The sequence below is a fragment of the Idiotropiscis lumnitzeri genome, chromosome 8 (genome assembly GCF_059441095.1).
Source record: "Idiotropiscis lumnitzeri isolate Australia: NSW breed Sydney's pygmy pipehorse chromosome 8, RoL_Ilum_1.0, whole genome shotgun sequence".
Lineage (NCBI taxonomy): Eukaryota > Metazoa > Chordata > Actinopteri > Syngnathiformes > Syngnathidae > Idiotropiscis > Idiotropiscis lumnitzeri.
Window position 1 is genome coordinate 15647012 of NC_142398.1, and position 21186 is coordinate 15668197.

Here is a 21186-nt window from a genome sequence, read left to right on the forward strand (position 1 = left end):
ATTGAGCCCAATATGTCTCTATAGACTGAGTTTCAAGAGGTTGTATGTTGGGGAGCATTGTCACTTCCTTTCCTTCTCATGATTTTAGCCTTTCCATCACTTAAGATCTCGATTTCATCACTCAATAAAACGTTATCACAAAATCCCTCTGGTTTATTTCTGTATTGATGGGATATTTCCAGCTTGATCTTTCTTGCAAATGAGTAGTTCGTATCTTCTGATATACTCATTTTACTTTAGTTCATAAAATGACAGAATGTGATGCATTCCCTCCTCATCTGTATATATATATATATATATATATATATATATATATATATATATATATATTTTGACAAAAAAAGTGAGAATTTTGTAGTTTTTTTATTTATTTACATTACATTTATTTTCATCTGTATTTAATAATTTAAGATCTGTGTATTGGCTATGAGCAAGGTTAACCTGGCTGTGTGACACTGCCGTCTGTTGGCCTCAAACAGAAAAGAACGGCAAAAGTGAGAGAAAGTCTCACACACACACTACCAGTGTGACTTCCTGATTACCTGCATCTCATTTTCATGACCACCCACTGGTATCCCTACCACAGTACTGGCAGGACTATTCCTTCGATTTGTGCTTCAAGGGTTAGGCTCTTCGGCAACAAACAATTCCCTCTGATTGTATTTTGTAATAAGGAGTAGAAGATCATTTGGGCAAATGCACTGGAGTAAAAGAACATGTTTTATTCAGGAAATGTAACGACATAACGCACCTGATTAAAAGCCACAATAGCTAAATCTAGCCATAATACGGGTTTGTACACATTAGCCGCTTCAGACGAATAGCCGTGGGTCTCCAGATTATTAAATGAGGTTATTACCTATATAATAAACACTGGGGGAGAATAAAGGGACAGCCGACAACCCACTTCCGCATTGCTTATTCGGTGCTTTTCATTTTATTTTATTATTATTTTTTTTTACTTCTGATCCGCTGTCTGGGTCCCCAAAATGGCTGTCCGTCCAGGATGGACTGACGGACTGTTTCGTCCCTGGGACCAAATGTCCATCTCTGTTTTTGTCAGGCTGCAATATTATATTGGGAATGTTTATTTATTTTAATTCCGCTTAGATATGTGTGCCTTTTTAATTGGTTTGGTACGGCACATTCTATTAACGCAGTCGATTGAGTGGTGAATTGGGCGAGCCTGTTCATGTCTGAATAAAGACGCAAGAAAATACTGTCCTGTCGTGTCGGTTCTCTTTAGCAAGGAAGATGCCTGAAGAAATATATATATATATATATATATATATATATATATATATATATAAACCTATTCTGGAACCCACCATATCACAGCCTCAGAAGACAAGATGGAACAACTTTTTAAGGGTTACATATAACAACGACAAAGACAATCATAACATAGTACCTCAACATGGACATAAAGAAATTTAATGGAACGCAATTATGTGCCTAGAACAGTGAAGTATAACTTAATGTTGAACCTCAAATATCAATCCAAATTGGAGTGTAAATGGATCTGAAGAAACATTGAAACCGGATAAGAATGATGCTGCTCAAATCTTGTTGATGATACGAACGCGTGCTATAAAGTGAATAAATAAATAAAAACGAGGGAATACGTGTGGCTCTGTGTCTGTGCTAGCTTTTACTCTTATAAGTGGAATGGTTACTTGTTTGCATCATTTTATTGTGACGATTCATTGAAAAGTAAACTTGCGAATCATTCGACGAAGATGCTGTGTACTCCCCCTCCCTTTCAGCTGCGATGTGGGCGCGTCCATTTCGTCATGGGGGCGACGAGGACCTTCGTATGTAATATACGACTTCTTTGTTTGCTTCAGTGAAGTGCTGTCTTGAATGGTAGTTTTATATAAAGTCACTTGCATGTTTTTATCGCGTTGAGTGTTGTGACTATCGTAAAATAAATGCTCCTTTTCTCAGTTATGGGCCTTTTATCACCCCTAAAGCGCTGCCATAGTTGAATCGTCTGTAATAACCTTGGTGCGGGCCAGTCGAGCAGCTGAAGAGCGGCGACTCCGGCGAGAGAGGCTGAGCAGCAGACATGGCGGAGACCGAGCGGTCGCCACACGAGTACCGGGAGGCACACGCTCATGACAGGGACAGGAACGCAGACGGAGTCAAAGCGGCAGCACCGCTGCGGGGGTGAGTCGGCCGTTTAACCGTCACCGTTCGGGCCAAAACAATTCACACAGTTCACCAATGACTGCGAGACCCGGTGTGGGTGTGTAATGCGCGTGTGCGAGGGCGAGTGGCCCCTTTATGACAACAAGTTGTAAACATGTATGACTTGTTAAAGTCGCCCCCAATAAGTGAGAAAGTCCTTTTTTTGCGTCGTGCTCGTTTTTTGCTACTACTTACATCGAAGGCATCTGCGAATAACCGCGCGTGTGTGTGCGCGTGCGTGCGCGTGAGCGCGTGAGCGCGTGACAAGACAAGTGAACTTAACACATAAACAGCCCTCCCAAAGCAGGTAACGTGTGCCGCTTAATTGGTGTTACTTTTACCAGTTTAAAGCCAGTGTATGGGGGTGTTTTGACGTCCCGTGTACATAATCATTATGGATGTCACCGTTAGAAAAAAAAGTTAGATAAATGTTTGCTGTTTCTGTTTTGTGAGAGCGTGTGTTGTGTAAGTGTATGCGTGTGTTGTGCTTGTGTGTGAGTGCTTACGGAAGTGCGTGACTGTGTGCGTTTGTGTGTGTGTAGTGAGCTTGTGTGTAAGTTGGAGAGAAGGACACACGCACACAGAGGGGAGGGGGAGAGAGCGTGAGAGAGAAAGGAGCAGCTCTCTACGTGTGTGTTTGCGTGTGTGTGTGTGTGTTTGTAAAAGAACGAGTGTGTGTGGTTATCACTATGTTATGGGGACGTTAATATGTTTACATATCACATCTTGTGGAGCTTCATCTGCCTTTTGTGGTCCAGGAGCAAGTTGCCATGACAATGTTGATGACGGTATCTGAAGGTGAAGAAAATGTGTTATAGGTGGGCAAGGGCAAAGGTCAAGTCAGAAGTGACTGCTTGGCAAGAAACAAATGCAAGTCAATGTGATGTCCTCTAAAGTAACGGAAACGTGTGTGTGTGGGTGTGTGCGTGGGGGTGTGTGGGGGTGTGTGGGGGTGTGTGGGCGTGTGTGTGCGTTTGTGAGAGAGGGATGTGGGAGAGAGACGGGGGAGGGGAGGGTGGTGTGTGTGTATGTGTGGGTGTGTGTTACTGCATGGATGTGTGGGGTGTGTGTGTGTGTGTGTGTGAGCAGAGGAAGGAGGAGGGAGTGTGTGCAAGGGATGGGAGGGGGAGTGAGTGTGTGCGTGACAGAGACAGACACGAGTATGTGTGTGTGTACGTGTGTATTTGTGTGTATGGGGGTGTGTGTGCTTGTGTGTGTGAGTGTGGTGAGTGTCTAAGTGAGAGCGAGAAGCAGCGAGATGGGAGGGGGAGCAGAGTGTAAGGAGTGTGTGACAAAGAGCCAGGAGTGTGTGCGTGTGAGTGTGATTTTTTTATGAGTGTAATTTCATGTTTGTGCCGAATGACGGTGTGTGTGTGTGTGTGGGGGGGGGGGGATATAGGTGAGTTTGCCATGTGTCAGTAGGGACACAGAAACATGTGACATGAAGGACATGTGTGCATGTGAGATGGAGCATATATATATATATATATATATATATATATATATATATATATATATATATATATATATATATATGTGTGTGTATATATAGACACATATATAAATATTATGTATATGTAGATATATGTTTATGTTGGTATATGTTTATATGGTGCATAATACCGTGTGCCTGTGAGAGAAGTGTGTTCGAGGCACAAGGAAGGGAGGGAAGGGGGTGTGTTTGAGTGTGTGTGTGTTTGCACATACATGTGTGTTAGAAGAGTGGGGGAGGGTGTGTGTGTGTGTGTGTGAGAGAGAGTAAGAGTGAGAGAGAGAGAAAGAGAGAAAAGGGAAAATAAACAATCAATTGTATGATCAGTACGTAGTGTGTACCTGTTACATGGGGGTGTGCGCGCGTGTGTGTATTCAGCATCAAGCAATGTTAAAAGTGCTACCTGAAGAGTCCACGTTTGGGTTCAAGTACTGGTGTGCAGTGTGTTTTTGTGATGCACACACACTAAACCAGAGTGTGGGTCTGTGTGTGAACTCTGGTTGTGTTTGTCTCAAAGAGAAGATGGAGGGTGTGTGTTGCAGCTAGAGTACAGTGTGTGTATGTGTTTAAGAGGAAAAGAGAAGGGAGGGTGTGTGACGCAGTGAATGTGTGCGTGTGAGAGAGTGTTTGTGTGAATGTGTGTGTGTGCGAGTGAATGTGTGTCTTGTGTGCGTGCAAGCTTTTGAAGGGGAGGGTGAGCTTGTGTGCGTATGCGTGTGCATGTTTGTGTCTTGGAAACTGAGAAAGAGGGTTTGGTAGCTATAGTGCATATGTTGTGTGTGTGTGTGTGTGTGTGTGTTTGTGTATGTATTTCCTCTGTAACGTGTATTTGTTCTGCTTGTGTGCGTGTGCGTGGGGGGGTGCTTTTGTGTGTGTGTGTGTATGTGTTTGTTCTGCAGTCAGAAAGAAAGTGAGGGGTGATGTGTGTGTGTGAGTAGTGAGGCAAGCTTGGTTGTGTGTCTACTAGACAGGAGCAGCATGTGTGTGTGTGTGTGTTTGTCATACGGATATATGGAGACTATGCATGTACTTTGTTTATGAAAGAGGGAAGGGCACTGTATGTGTTTGCGTGTGTGTGCGTGCATGTGTGTGTACCCATGCTCCAAGCAAAAGTTGTGTGTATGTGCACGCCTTTGTGTGGGTGGTATGGTATATGTGGGGGTGTGTGTGGGTGTGTGTGTGTGAGAGTTTTGCTGTTTTATTATTGACTATTTTGTGTGTGTATACGTGAATGTGTATGTGTGTGTGCGTATGAGTGAAGTGTACATGAAGCTTGCAGAGTGAGTTTGTATCTGCGTTTGACATATGTGCAGTGAGCGTATGACGAGGTTGCGTGTGAGCCTGTGTGTGTTGTGCGTGTACACGTGCATGCAAGTCCGTATTGTATGAATTTGTATGTGGGAGAAGAGAATGAATAATGTGTATTAATGAACATGACCACATAATTTCTCATAGCAGTTATATGTGTGTCTGAGAAAGTGTATATGCTCACCATTGTGTGTTTGAGAGGAAAAAATGTGTGTGTGTGCGTGGGTGTGTGCGTGGGGGGGGTGCGCATGTGTGCGTGTGTCTGTGTGTGTGTCAGAGATGGAACATGAGACTGTGGGTTTGGTTATTTGAGAGAGAGAGAGAGAGAGGGAGAGTGAGAGAGAAAGAGAGAGAGAGAGAAAGAGAGAGAGAGAGAGAGACCATGCATTTGTGTGTGTTTGTGAGCTTTAGTGAAAGGGGGAGGGTGTGTGTGCGTGCATGCAAGCTTGGCTAGAGAGAGGATATTTGTGTGTGTGTGTGAGTGTGTTTACGTGCCTGTGAGCCTAAAAGGGAGGGGTGTGTACGTGTGTGTCACTGAGTGAGCGCCTGTTGGGGTGTGCTTGCGCGTGTGTGTATGTGGGCCAGAGAGGGGGAGGTGTGTGTGTGCATGTGTGTGTAAATTAGTGGGGGCGTGTGTGTGCGTGTGTGCACATGTGGACTGTGAGCTGTGTGTGTGTTTGCTCATGCACATGTGAGTCTTGTGTGTGGGCGTGCGTGGGTGTGTGGATGTGTGTGTGTGGATGTGTGTTGGGCTGAAAAGAAGGGAGAGAAATGTGCAAAGGACAGAAGAAAAAGAAAATCAATGAGGAGGGAGAGACACAAAAGATTGAAGGGGATCAAGTCATATAAACACACGCGAGAAAGTTCACAGAAGCTCAAGTCAACTGGACTCCTCTTGCGTGCCAACAACTGGTGCAGCTCTTTTATGTTCTGCTACAGGTGACAAAGGAAGTGACAGTTGTGTCAGTGTCTCCCTCTACAGGTCAAAGATAATACAAGGCGGCCATTTGGAGGGAATGAGGTCAGGTGTTTGCAAACTTTTTGGGTCCAGATAAGCCTTAGAGGAGAGAAAATTTTCTTAAGGACCCTGCATAATTCTCGTGTCAATTCAACAAAGTACATTTTTTGGAACTTTTAAGACGAAATGAAAAGTTCAAATGGAATGAAAAGAAGCCCGAACCGTTGTCGCTATCTAACACACGCAGCTCCCTTAGACAACATGGCTTCAAACAGAGATGAGCTGATTCACCAAAAAAACAATCAGTGGTGGAATTTTTTTAGATTTGATCGCTAGCAACTTTTCTCTCACAAATGTTTTTTTTTTTTTCAAAAAGTGCGTTAAATAAACGCAAAGGAACCAACAATATAAACGGAATAATTTTGACAATATTCTTTCTTTGACAAGAAAAGCGTCTGCCATGCCGAACATTGTCAAAGACATGATGCCCATTAATACATATTCAAAGCTTACAATATGTTGGAAACTTTCTACAAGGAAGATGACCGATTAATCGGCTGGCCGATTTAATTGACTGAAATCAGCACTTCCAATTTTTGGATTTATATTATTTCTACACAATACAAGAACTGACAAAGAAACCCCACTTTACTGATCGGTGTCTGGCTTTTGCATGAAGGTGGACTATGTCTTGTGTTTGTTGAGTAATTGTATGTAAACTGTCAAAAATGGAAAACACTGAAGTTGTATGTTCTCCATACGCTCGTGTGGGTTTTCTCCACTTTTCCTCTGCCTTTGTCCCACGTTCCCCCCAAAATATGCACGTTTGCTTGTCCAACGGCAAAAATGTCCAAAGGTGAGAATCTGACTGCGAATGGTTTTCTGCACATGTTGAGGCAACTCAATCCAGTCTGTACCCTGCATCTTTGCACTGTCAGATATAATAGACTCCACCTCCCCCGTCGCTTCAAACAGGATAAGAGTCATTTCTATAAAATTGTGGACAGATTCCAACAATTTATCTGATGACGAGTATTTAGCATTTGTTGTGTTTTATGTTTACAACTGTTACAGATTCAAAAACACTTGACATTGATACGAAAGTCAAAACGGAACACCCGCGCTCTGGCCGCACACACTTTGGCATGACATCACAACAACCCGTGCAAAGGGTGGGGCTGCACTTGCTATGCTTTTGGATGCCCACTTTGGAATGAAGCCGATCCTCATTCATGTATGGCTTCACATGGATTTGCATAGCACTGCCATGGTGGGTGGGCTTATACGGCCAGAGGGGGCAGTAGAAACTCCCGACCCGATTGATGTGGTCAGTTGTTGCACGCACGTCGTGCATGTGCCTGCGCACACACGCACATACACAGTATCAAGAGTCCAGATGGGAGTGGATTGGATCAATACGAAGACTGTGGGTCTGGTTGATATCCGCGCTGAATGACACTTTCTTTCTCTTCCGCCTGAGCACTTGGTTTTCTCTTGTGCTCCCTTTTGCATTTTTAAAGGGTCCCCCCCTCCAAAATATGTATTTATTTTTTTTTTCAGTGTATGCATGTCCATTCTTTACTGTTGCTCATATGTCTTTTACATGTCATTATCAGGACAATAATGGATGCTTTTAAATCCAACGCTCGATCTTCTTATGGCCGACTTTAAAGAGGCTTCAGTGTCATGGAAATGAAATATCGGTTGACATAAAAAAAAGACAAAATTCTCAGAGGAAAACAGTACAGAGACATCTGTGATCTGAACCAGTCCAAAAATTAAGATAAGCATCCTCGCTTGATGTAGGCCCTTACAAATGGTTTTTGCACATTTTCACCCATTTGCCTCTCTGGCTTTTTTTTTTTTTTTTACCCTTTGTGCTTTTTTTTTTTTGCTAAGGAACAAAATATAAAGATTTTTGCATTTCAATGCATCACCTGTAAGTGACAAATGTTCATTCAGGTTGGTTCATATTCAACAAAGGTGACGTGCATCTCAGTGAGCTGTCACATTTTTTTTTGTTGAGCTCACCTGCAGTGTGTTGTGGAAATAAAACATTCTTTAGAGTTAGACTTTTCAAGGAAATAATGGGGAAAGCAAACCTCACGCGTCTGTCAAAATTGACCCTGTTTTTCTGACTGATTTTTGCTGTTTTGTTAGCTTCCATAAGACGACTAAAGACCAATTGAATGTTGACATTTTATTGATCAATCACTGATCTGAGTGTTGTGAAGTTTGGTCAGCAGGCTCATTGACTACATAATAATTGTGTGTGTGTGTGTGTGTGTGTGTTCTCCAGACGTGGCTGTGGAAGAAAACGCAAGGGTACACCTGTGAAAGTCTTTGTTACGTCCGCTGAGGAGGAGAACAACTCCGAGCAGACACTCTGCAGAGGTGTGTGTATAAGCCATTTTCTTAATGTGTGTGATTGTATGCATGTGGATATGTGTGCGTGAGTGCATCTGCTAGTGGGATTGTTATGGAGGCGGAGCTTGTGCAATTGAGTGTGACCTACTTCTGTGTGTTTCAGTGTGTGTGATTCTGTACATAAGCGCAGCTGTGCATGTGATCTAGAAGAATGGGATGACGTGCGTGTGTGCGCGTGTCTGGTTTGTGTGGGTGTATACATACTTGTAATCCTTTTTACAAGGATTGCTGACTGTTACTCTGTCAGGTGACCGTAAGGAAGCAGCAGAGAGTAAACGTCCCACACTGGACGGTTCTCTGCACAAGACAGAACCGTCTCTCAGCAGCTGGTAAGTGCTGGTTAACAATATACTTGTTGCATCCATCTATTTTCTAGAACTTCTGTTGTTGAGGATGAGCTGGAGCCTATCACAACATGGGCACAATATTGGAAAAGTGGCTGGGTACAGTTTTGTTTGGCCGCTAGTGAGTGGAAGACAACCATTCAGACTGATGGACAATTTATTGTCTTAAATGACCCTAATTTGCACGTTTTTATCGTGTGTGTGTTTTTTTTGTAACGGCTGATTAAAATCTGCTGCCAATATACAAAAACAATGCACACTAATGCACATGGCCAGTGAGGTCAAGGCAAAACTGGATTGAATAACCTGAATATATATATATATATATATACATATACAGCCAAATGTGTGCATAAAATGTGTGAATAAAAAGTTTGAGTTCCTGTGGTGCCGTTTCTACCAGTGGTCCGACAGAGCCCACTCATGACAAAATCTCCAACGCATCCAAGGGTGGCTCCAGCTCAGCCTCCACACCGGCTGCCTCTTCAGCTCGGACCCCAACCCCACTGCCCGCTCCTGCCTCGGCGACCTCTGCTCAAGCCCCTTCTGTGACCTCCACATCGACAGCACCGACTGCACCGGTCGCCTCCGCTACCGCCCCGGCGACCACCTCCTTCCCACCTTCCCCAAACTGTCGCATCAGAGAGGTCCACTGCGGGAGCCAAGTGCGACTGGTTGTCATTGCAATCCGAGACATCACCAAAGGAGAGGAGATCACTGTGGACTACAGCCTGACCGAGTGGGGCGAGAACCTGGTCAGTACCTTTAGAATACTCAGATAATAAAAAAAACGTAGAAGTCTGTTACTTAACCCCTTAGGTCCACTTTACAGGTGCCTTTTAATGAACATGCTTCTGTATGCAAACAAAATGGCTCTTCACCTAAATCACCTTTTTGACTTTTATGTTTAACTTTCACCCCCGGAGAAATGAACCATAAAAAAAGACCTGCATCTTTCCACCAACGCTTTCATCAACAGATCAGAACAGAGAATCGGCAGGAGTGGTAGCTTGAATGGCAAAGCTTTCATTTTAAATGTTTTTTATTTATTTATTTTTTATGCGAAATGTTTGTTAATACTCCAAATCCCTCCAGTCATTAGGCCGTAATGAACACCTTACATTTTCAGTTTACCTCCAATTAATGTATTTATTTGTAGGTATTCAATACACCAGTAATGCTAAAATAACAGCTGGAAACTCGTTTCTGTGCTCACTGTCACCATATGTGACCTACAGTGATTTTCTTATTTGCATGTAAATTCATTTGTAACATGTATTTCTGGGTTTTCTGCATAAATGTAAATTGATTGTGTGCTGGATCACGAGCTGAACATTTGCAACCATACACAGTTCACCTTACAGACTGATCACCTCAGGGAAGCAACAATGGGCATCGTCGCACACTGCTGCACACAAGTGCTTACACACATTCACACTACAAACACACACACTTTCTCATACACATGCACCCAAGGCTAGGGCATGGGGTTACCATGGTGATGACTGAGCTCCCAACACCTACCTATAGCGCTTAGGTAACTGTAACCATCGTTAGTGGGTGACATCTGTCCCTTTAATGGATTCAATTAAATTGGATCCATTTTTTCCCCCCAACAAAATGATGATAGCCACTTTCATTTAGGCTCGAGGAAGTAAATTGACATACTGAGCTTAGAGTTTAAGAGGGAGCGCACAATTTCTACCAAAACCACGTTGATTATTTAAAGAAATCCAAAGTGAGTATTAGGCATTGGTTAAGACACTATGTATCTTAATCAGATTGCGCCTTTATGCCATGGTGTGGCGGTGGCTCGAAATGTCACCTGAGGATAATTGTAATGACAAACATTAATGAGCATTATATCTGTATTGCTGTACCGGTTTGTGTTCCTCAGGGTTTCCGTGGCTCCATGTCTCCAGCACAACAGGAGTGCAACTCTGACACGGAGAATAATAACGTCAAAAAGGTAGATATCCGCCTGCTTGTGTTTACTTGCAAAATTCACCATTTTGAAACACCGTTCTAAGTCGTTGTGACGCATGCGCAAATTTGTATGTTACCTCGCAGTCCATCCGCCTTCTCTGCTTGATTGTCTCATGTCATAGTGTTATAATGACGGCATCTCCCATTACCTTATGATTGCGTATAGAAAAAAAAAAAGTATTCATTTTCTGACTGTAAATAATCAAATACTGTCTCTTTGTATATCTGTTGCTTTCAGGAGGACGAGCCTATGTCGACCAGTCAGCGACCAAAGAAGCAACAGCAGTACCAGGACTACGTCACCCCCTCTTGGTCCCTTTCCCCCTCTTCCTCACCCATCTCGCATTCTGACGCCAGCGAGTCCGATGCTGGAGATGAAGACAATACAAGCCCCCGCGGGCGCACCCCACGTCGGCGTAAGAAGCGGCGTGGCACCCCTTCAAGGAGAAAGACCCCCCATCGGACTGCGTCTGGGCACCCAGCACCTGCCTCCTCCAATCGGCCTCTCCCTTCCTCCCATTCTCCTTTGCCCTCTCCTCCCAGTTCCTCTTTCTCTGCCTCGACCAAACCTGTGTTTAAAGCTCCTGCTCCTCTCAGCCCCAACAGCACGTGCAACGCAGACGTGGCCCGAGGAGGCGTGTCCATAGACTCCATGCGCCAAACTTGTGACTACTGCGGACGCCACTTCCGCTCATTGGGCCGCCATTTGGACAAACACCATGCCCACCAGCCGGATGTGTGCTCTGCCCTCGTCGAGCGTTACACTCAGATGCCCCGCCTGCACACGCAAAACACAAACGTCACCGCAGCCCACGCCAATCCCAACCCAAAGGCGTCACCTGTCGCGACACAGAGCCGAGTAGAACAGAGCGTTGTTCAGGACCTCTCGTTATGTCCTCCGACCACAGCCAAACAATCACCTGCCCCACATTCGCCCGCAATGACACCTCCGCGAGGGCAGAACGCCGTGGCGGTGTCGGTCCTGAAGAGGAGCCCGCCCCCGGTGGCCGTGACTCCGCCAAGAAAGGGAGGAGGGAGGAGGCTAAAGAAAGAACGACCCGATGAAGAGGAAGATGAAGAAGTTGTGGAGGTGGTGCGGGCAAAGAGGCCCAAAGAAGAGGATGACGAGGTCAGGTGTGCTCAGTCTTTCAGAAACGAGTTGTCCAAAGAGATGCCCAAACAAAAAATGGAGGACGAAGAAGAGGAGGACGAAGAGGAAGAGAATGGTGTGGTGGATGTGGAAGATGAAAGCGGGACTGAGGATAAGGAAAAAGACTCACTAAGGTAACACTTAACTGCCTTCTTAAGAATTTTTTGTTAATTTTTGCCTCACTTGCTTTTTTCCATCAAAATAATACAATACATCTTTATTTATATAGCACTTTCACAACAACTGTTACTAATATTGTTATATTCAACAATTGTTCTCTAAGTTAATGCTATGACACAGGAGGTGGTGGCGGAATCAGAGGAATGTACGCACAAATTACTTTCAAACCAGTAATTTGCACATTAAATAATTTACCTGATTTAATTTTCTATTGATCAAGCTGTCATGAATCAAAAAGATATATTGAGTTTGTGATTGAATATTAAGCTTTGCCGCAAAAAGCAAAATCTGCAAGTAACTAACACACACACACACACACACACACACAAAAAGGTTTGGAATTGCCACAAGATGTGTATATATATATATATATATACGCCTGAGTATAAGTTGCAGGACCAGCCAAGATATATAAAAAATGTTTTGCTTGTAGTCTGAAAAGTACTAAACAATAATTTCTCCATTTGCTGTCTGGCCTTTCTGCAGTTCTGGGCGTCACCAGATGCTGCCCCTGCTGTCATCTTTGTCGTCCCTCGTTCTGTACCTTCGCCGGCTGCAACATTCGGCCTTCCTGTCGCTGTCTCGCCAGCTGCAGTCAGCCGAGGCCTGGCGCCTCCTCTGCCACTCCAGCCTCGCGCTCCTCATCTTGTACAACCGACGGCGCGAGTGTGAAGTCTCCAAGTTGTCCATCACAGAGTACCGAGCCCGTGTCACTCCTCAGTGCCCCGTTCCCGTTCCCCCTGGCTCTCCTCCAGCTCTCACGCCGCTGGAGGCCTCTCTGTCTCCCTTTGAGCGGCTGGTTCTTTCCCACCTCCCGCGGGTCGGCGTCCTGGGCAAACGTGGTCGCATCCAGCCTCTCATTCTGCCGCCTCACTGCGAGCCCTGCCTGGAACTTCTCCTGCAGACGCGTCATGATGTGGGCGTTGACCCGATCAACCCTTACATCTTTGCCCGGCCCTACCACTCCCCCGCCACGCCCCTGAGAGGCACAGACCTCCTGAGAAGCCTGGCCCGCTCCAGCGGCACCCGCAATCCCAGAGCCCTCACTCAGACCAGAGTGCGACGACAGGTGGCCATTCTGACCCAGCTGCTGCTTCTCGGAGAGGGGGAGGAGCCGGGCCAGCCGGGAGGCAGTGCGGTGGAAAGGCTGGAGCACTTCCTGGAGAGGGAGTACCATGTGACGCAGAACTGTGCCGGAATTGGCCAAGATCCAGGCCTGATGGGCAGAGTGGGCCGTGTTGTGCTGTGTGGAGAGAGAGATGGAGTGCTCTTCAGAGGCATGAGCCTCAACCACATTTGTTTGGAGCTGGATGGTGAGCTGGATAGATGAGTGGCACTGATTTTGTTTATTGTCGTTTATTGTTGTCTTTGGAAGGTGTTCAATGTTGCTGTTGACCCAAGGATCCCCAACTACTGCGCTAAAGCACTTTTGTGTGAGAGATCGTCAGATGCGCCGTGGGAAATAATTTCACTTAATTAGTCTTGAAAAAAAAAATATATATATATATATATACAATTAACCTGTGTAATCGGTTGCTTTTTATACTCCAAAATAATAGCTTTGTGTTCTACTAAATAGGCCCTTATTTAACATGTGGTAAAATAGAGACAATATCATTCTTTCAGTATATTTAGTCTTCGTGACATTTTTGTCAGATGCTGTTCTGTGAGGTCATTAATAAAATATATGCCTTAGTGGAAAGTACTACAATAAGTCGACTAATAAACTCCTCCCCTTTTCTCTCCTTCATCCATTCATTTACAGTTATGTCGGGAAACTCTGCAGACTCTTATTCAGAGGGTGAATCGGACGGGGAGCAAGTAAAGGAGAAGCCAGAGTCCCCCACCATTGCCCCCACTGCAAAACCCACACCGACGCTGCTCTACGTCAGGAAGGGCAAGAACAATGGCCGAGTGGGACGGCCCAAAAAGATCAAAACTCCCCAGTCTGTCGCTCCGCCTCCTCCTCCTCTACTGCCAATTAGCCGAAGGAGAGGCTCAGGTAAGACAACATTTTGTTTTAGTTTTAATAACGTTCTCAAAATTTCTGCTCCAGGGAACCCTCATGATCATAATTTCTAATAGAACTTAATAGAAAAACCGTGCACATTCAGTCTAATTGGTTTACAGTGTTCCCCCGCGATAACAATGTTAATCGTTAGTGATCCCGATATTTTGCAGATTTTTAGGTGATTGTTTTTTTTCTTTTTACACGATGCAACTAATAGGCACTCTGCACTATATACTGCATTTTTGTTTGTTGTTTATGCACGGCGGCCAACTGGATGGCCTTACAGTGCAGAGGTCGTGGAATTTATTACGGCTCCCCGTCCCTGTGTGGGTTTCCTCCGGGTACTCCAGTTTCCTTAAACATTCCAAAGACTTGCACGATAAGTTGATTGAGCACTCTAAACAGCCCCTAGGTACGAGTGTGAGCGAGGATAGTTGTTAGTCTACTACATTCCTCGCACTTTTGCATTTGTTTAGACTTAAAGCAAATACAAGTGAAAGATTAACATTTAATTTATATTGAAATTTGGGAAAACCTGATTTACTGTAGAAAACTGTAGAGAACTATGTATCTATTGTCTAAGATTAAAACACAGACTTGATTGACGTCAAAGTGCCCTCGGGCTCGCATTGTGAGCAACACAGGTCACCCGTTTTCTGGGTTCGGTCATGTGATAGTCACAATTTCACTCATCAACAGGATGATACTGCATAATATTTCAGCTTCCTTGGGTGCTTAAACTCAGATTAATGCAATGCAATATTAATCATAATACTGTGGATAGAAAAGTGGGGGAATACAGTATATATAATTGCAAAGATTTTTGGGAACAACCAGGTGGCACAGCAGGCAGGTGAGGAGCATGACTGTGGCATCTTAAATTAAACAAACGTGCTTAAAATGAATTTAGACAAAGTATACAAATTATGATTTTTTTTTGCAAGTGAATATCGGCTCCAGATATCGGTTATCGGCTTGGTTTTGATTACGACTAATCGGAATCGGCCCTGAATTTTGTTTTAGTGGTCTATCTCTATCTTCTACCAGGGAAGCGTGGCGTCCTCAAGCGTCCCTGGTCCGAGGCAGAGCGCGCGGCGGTGGAGGAACACCTGACCCAAAACATCAACGAGCTCCGTGTGCCCGCCAAGGCCGACTGCGAGCGCTGCCTGCAACAGTGCCCTCTGCTGGTCAGCAACCAGCGAGATTGGCGGGCCATTAAGTTTTACTGCCACAATCGTATTCAGCTGCTGAAGAAGAATCAGCGGCGTGAAAGCGAGCCGCTGCCACTCGTCGTGTGCTGAGAGAGGAGGTGGCATGACATACTGAAACAGCTATTCAAATTTCACAACCAAGGATTTCACTGACAGTAGAAGACATTTCAAGAGCCTACATGTTTTTTTTTTCTTTTGTTTTTACTTCTTTGGTAGTGAGACAGCAGCTTGTTCAGGTGGCGTGTTGGAAAATACATGACAGTGATGACACAGCTCTACAGTGTATGGGCGTCTCCTCTCCCTACTAATGTGTAAACGTGTGCCACATTTAATCCCTCCAGTGTTGTTTTATGAAGTAGCGTTAGAGAGCCACGCACCTGGAGGTTTTACACGGACAACCAACGTAGGCAGAGAAAGACGTTCATTGCTAGTGTAGAAGAATCCAAACACTTTTTATCTACTTTATTCGTGCAGTTGACCTCCGTGTTAGTCGTTTCAACACATGTAGATTATTGATCCTCAAGGTAAGATAAGGTACTAGGTATTCAATTAACTTGTCTTCTAAGATCTGGCAACAGAGGTACTTTTTACGAGGAATTCCAGAGTTGAAGTTGTAGATCACAGGTGTCAAACTCTCGTTCCTGTGGGGCCGCTTTCCCGCATGTCTCCCGGCTGCGACGCACCTGATGCAAATGATTAGGATTGTCATCAAGCTCCTTCAGAGATTGCTGACGGGGCTGATCATTTGAATCAGGTGTGTTACAGCCAGAAGAGATGAAAGTGGCATTCCTGGACCGGATTTTGACGCCCGTGTTGTAGGGTTCATGTGAAAGACAATTAAATGTGACATCAGAATGTTTAGCTGTTAGATTTGACTAACTGCAATGTTTTGTTCACATTTCATCAATCACAAGCGTAATCAACCATGTTTGGTCCTGTGTGTGCGCACTCACCCTTTCATCAAGGACTGCTGTTTTTAAATGTGCTTCAGTATCGGCCTGTAAGATGGATCTCACTTTATATGTAAATAGAGTCGTGCTCATGTTAAGTTTCTTCAAAAGTGGGTGGTTACGAACTCTGAAAGGTGATTGTACTGTGTTTCCATGTTACAATGTTCTATTCTCTCATGGCTGTTTTTTTTTAGCTACAGCAGATCTTCGCATTGAACAATGTCTTCATCATTTAAAAGCTTCTGTGAAAACCTAAGATGGATACTTGAAGTTAATTCAAACTTTTGCCGAATCTGTAATGTCAGTTCTTGCTCCAGCCTTGCCATTTACATTGTATATAACAAATATATTATCACTATAAAGAAATGGTAGACTATATGTAGCCTCCTTCATTTCTGAGTCATTACTATCTGTACATAATCCTGTTTTGTAAATACTTAGAGAAACAAAGAAAAAAAACAGTTTGACTTGCCGAGGTTGGTGTTTTTTTTGTTCTTTTTATAAGTCGTATAAAACTTTAAAGCCCTGTGTCTTGTGATTTATTTACTGTTGTGTAATTGATATTCTAGAAATTCTTATATAATTATAATATACAATTTACATTTTCATAGGATCAGCATAATAACACCTTTTGTCTTCATCGGGCTCTCGTGCGTATAGAGAAAAATGAGCTCTTTGTCAGCGACAACAAGGGGATCGTTACATAACTTTCACGAGTGCTTTCTCCGTTCCCGACTGACAGTTGTCAAGTAATTGCTTTTCTAGAAAGTCCTACAACTATGAACAAATGCCGTTCTCAAGACTCTTGTCCAGGAAGGTTAGTCAATTTCCTGGTCTGCATGCATCTTGAGCGGACACTAGATGGAACTGTTGCTTCATAGACTACAGTCGAAGCCATTCTGTGACTCGTGCGATGTTCGTCTTGTACCACTAGAGGTCACTAAAGAGTCAGTTCTGTCATGTACTGTGGTACGCCGTCATTAGACTCATTACGCATGAACAGATTCAATGAGTTTTTATATTTTTAGTTAAATAACGTGTGTGGGTTATGTCACAGTAAGCCTGTATCTTGCGTTCGTGGCTTGACAAATTGGTCTGTGCAATTAACACAACTAAATAACTACTTAGCAAATTACCATTAGAACTTCTTTTTTGGGGGGAACATCTATAACACATAGCACAATTTACTCGCATTTTACCAAGTGTGACATTTGTTCAATTCCATCTTCATGAATTAAATCTTAATTCTGATGCTTGGCCCTCAATTTCTCAGAAACATCTGCCTACATGGCTATTTTTAAGAATGTGTCATCAATCGGATATGGCATTTTGAGTTGGTGCTTTTCTCATCCCTAATTCCTCAGTATTACTTATTGACTTTGGGCGTTACTTCTTTGCTTCCAAGCCACCGATGGAAGACCACTGTCTTCAGTTTGTATAAGTATAAGTCATCCGCTGTGTACTTTTTCATCTGGGTCAGTCGTTGGATAGTGACATTTAAATAATGTGCCTGGTTAATGTGTTCAGTGCAACGCCGTGGGCGATTCTGTGCAGCGCCGCGGCCGTAATTAGAGTGTCTCAAAAGTCTTAATAGTTATTCTGCCACTTGTTGAACTTTCTCTTTGTCACTTTGCCGCTGCAATAGTTGTCGAAGAACCCCGCTTTATGGGGACCTACAACTACATGTCAAAGGGCTAAAATCTTCATCCATCATTGATTAAGCAAAAAGAACTAGTCGCTCCACCATAATCACAGTACACAATACCTGGCCAGTGCCCTTCTTAGGCCAGCCGGCATGCGTGACAAGTGTTCACTGTCGCCTGTAATTTTGTTGCCAAAACTATGATTAAGTCCATAAATCCATTATGGTGTTGCAGCGCTTTTGATTTGAGATCAGCACAGCTTTTGAATAGAAGATACGTATTAAGGCTTGAACTTCATCTTGTCCAGTCAATCATGAGTGTAAAGTTTCTTTTCAGAGGAAGCTTATTTTTTCCACTTTTTGGTTAGAAACTGGAATTTGTGGTGACTAAAAAACTTGAAACAAAAAAGTAAAAAATCAACTTCCATGGTGAAAGAACACTCTTCCCTTTCTTTTGCTCAATTCAAGTACATTTCCACATAATACACTAAAGGGGAACTTTGCTCTGTAAACATCTGGCAGTAAGTGGAAATCTGTGAAATAGCTGACGACATCCGATATAATTTGTGTGCACGTGTGTCCTTGGAAAGGTCGTTTCACGGATAGATAACATACAACAACTGCTGACCCTTTATCATGATATACTTAAGGTGCTGCAATAAAACAAATATATAATATATAAAAATATATTAATCTAATTTCCTATCCTGAATGTAGATCGCGTGTACCCTTTGTTAACGGTGGCTGAAAGGTTCCTCCGAGGCACTTTTCTTACGTGTTTTTAGAACCCAATGGCCTCTGCCTCTTGCTTTATGTATTTGAATGCATCAGACGCTGCTGTCACCTCAGCGCTGCAATCTCACACTTGCCATTCACATCCTGGAACACCAATTATCTTACCACTTACCGCAGCTCTCATTGAAAGATGTCTTTCTGAGAAGGATACAATCCCTGCTTGAAATATAGAATGTGGTCAATTATGGACAAAGGTGACTTGACAATACCTCCACTGGGGATGGCCCAAATGTGACGTGCGGTGCAGTTTGGATGTGGGCCTTCAGTTCCAAGGGTCCGACTTCACATGCCCCTGATTGCAGATCTGTCACACTTTCTTACATTATTGACATTTTTTATTTTATGAGAGGGAACCGTTTCATTTTCATGCAACTGTTAGCTGAGGATGTTTCCTTTTTTTTTTTTCCTTTTTAATTAACCCGAGAGACACAAACAATACGTTTGAGGGAATGCGCACTGAAATGCTCCTGGGAGTGCATTATGAATCTAAATGAAGATAGTGAATCGAAAACACACAAGCTATTATGTTTTCGTGAGTCCGTGCTGATTATCCTTTCACTTTCATTTCCTCCACAATTCCCTGCCAGCACCCCGAACTAGAGAGGCAGTACCAAACGAAATCACCGAGCTCTAATCAGTCTACTTTTTTATAAACCGACTAATTATAAAGACTTACATGGAGACATTTCTGCAAAGGCTTTATTATCACATATTTGTGAAGCAACATATTTGTCCTTGAGCGTGCAATATTTTGCATTATGAGTAATTGTATTCCCCTTGAGAAAAATAGAATGATTCCAGTCCATTATTGACGCTTTTAATTAAATGAAGCCCATTTCATTATATGAATGCATCACTCGAGAGGAGATAGATGTAGATATTCAGATATGTGGGATGACTTTCTTGGGGCAAACTTTTTTTCTTTTTTTGTCTTTGAGTAACAGCACCTTTGGGTGAGATGTCAGGTATCCTGGACCAGTTCCACTTAATCACGGAGTACAAACAAACTACTACGGTAGTCACATTCACACCTATGGACAATTAAATCTTTAATTTCAAAAACATATTTTTATTCTTTGACATTAGTCTATGCATGAAATTCAGTGTTAGTGTTTTATTGAGTTTATTATTTTTAAGTTATTAATTTGTTGTCTTAACAGTGTTTTTATGTGACAGATTTTTACTTTAACACCTGTAGTTGTTTTTAAAGTGCTCCATCACTAAAGTTGAGATGAGTTGAGTTTAGTCGAAGTAACCCATGTCTGTGTTTAGTTTTAATTCCAATTCAGTGAGTCCATTTTTGGACACACACTGATGTAATCTGTCATTTTTTAAAATTATTTTATTGCATGACATTTTAAATAACGTTAGTTGTTTTTGTCAAAATAAAATCTAATTGTAATTATTTAATTAATTAATTAAATTTATTTATTTAATTAAACTATTATTATTATTATTATTATTTATTTTTTTACTGTTCCAATTTCTGTTCATTTGCAAAATGCACAGGTTGAAAATCAACAGGTTAACACTGCTTAGAAATCACTCCAGCAAGCCATTCAACCCATCTAAACATGACATCAAATTGAATGATGTAATCTGGTAGTTAAGATTTCCCCCCAAAAAATTCAAGTGTGGAGTTGAGAACGAGACTCATTTACCCAAATTGTATGATTCAATGAGGTAATTAACAAATAATTATGAGAAATTGTTTTCATGGATTTCCTTTGGCCTGAAGTTGCCACTAAAGAGTCAAAAAGTGCAAAATTGTAAAATCAGATCTCAAGGATTGTTTTTTATCACATTAACATAGACACAGCAAAAAAGAAAGAAAGAAAAGAACGAGAAAAATGTCTTATATAATTATTCAAACGTGATCCAGAACAGCTTTTGCATCTTTTGACGACGAAGCTATTTTATGTGCGGAATTACAGATGCGAGGTAATAAAAATGCATGTAACATTATCAGAGCCAGTAGTGTGACGTTCACGTTTGCCAACGCATTAAAGTCCGATTTACACATTTATGAGCCAAACAGCGTGTATGTTCCATGAAATGAGCAGCCTAACTTAAAAAAAAAAAGTCAACAAAAATTATATTGACATCAACATTCTTTCTACACACATATTTGGCCATGAAGAATGTTATTCCCGGCAGCTTTGAGAGACATTATTAGTCAATGCACATTTTACACACTTAGAAGTCTTTACATACATAGCGTGGGACTCGATAAATAGATGTGTGTAATTATTTACATTACATTAATTATAGTCTTAAATAAGGGGGAAGATCGAGGCACATTTGCCGTTGTTATAGTAACCTTATTAAGGTGACCTTACAGAAAACATCTCAGTGGGACACATCCAGTCAACAACCCTTGAAAAAAAATGGAATGTGCTCTGATTGTGGTTTAAAAAAAAAACAAAAAAAACCTACCTTACCTCCTTATCTAAGCGCAAATTACTGGTATTTACAGCACCCTCGCTGTAGCGAGGTCGGCTGGAATTTGTTGATTTCTCTCTGGTGTTTTCACGCTATTTTC

At 42.7% G+C, this 21186-nt stretch overlaps 1 protein-coding gene across 1 annotated transcript; it reads left to right on the forward strand.

Annotated features, from left to right (window-relative positions):
• Positions 1 to 2013: 2013 nt before the first annotated feature.
• LOC148332367 (uncharacterized) lies at positions 2014 to 16733 on the forward strand. Its single transcript, XM_088303638.1, has 9 exons — positions 2014 to 2169; positions 8248 to 8342; positions 8623 to 8704; positions 9123 to 9474; positions 10617 to 10688; positions 10944 to 11989; positions 12522 to 13348; positions 13801 to 14037; positions 15094 to 16733. The coding sequence occupies exons 1-9, from the start codon at positions 2069 to 2071 to the stop codon at positions 15345 to 15347; spliced, it is 3066 nt and encodes a 1021-aa protein (XP_088159764.1). The 5' UTR covers positions 2014 to 2068; the 3' UTR covers positions 15348 to 16733.
• Positions 16734 to 21186: the final 4453 nt, after the last annotated feature.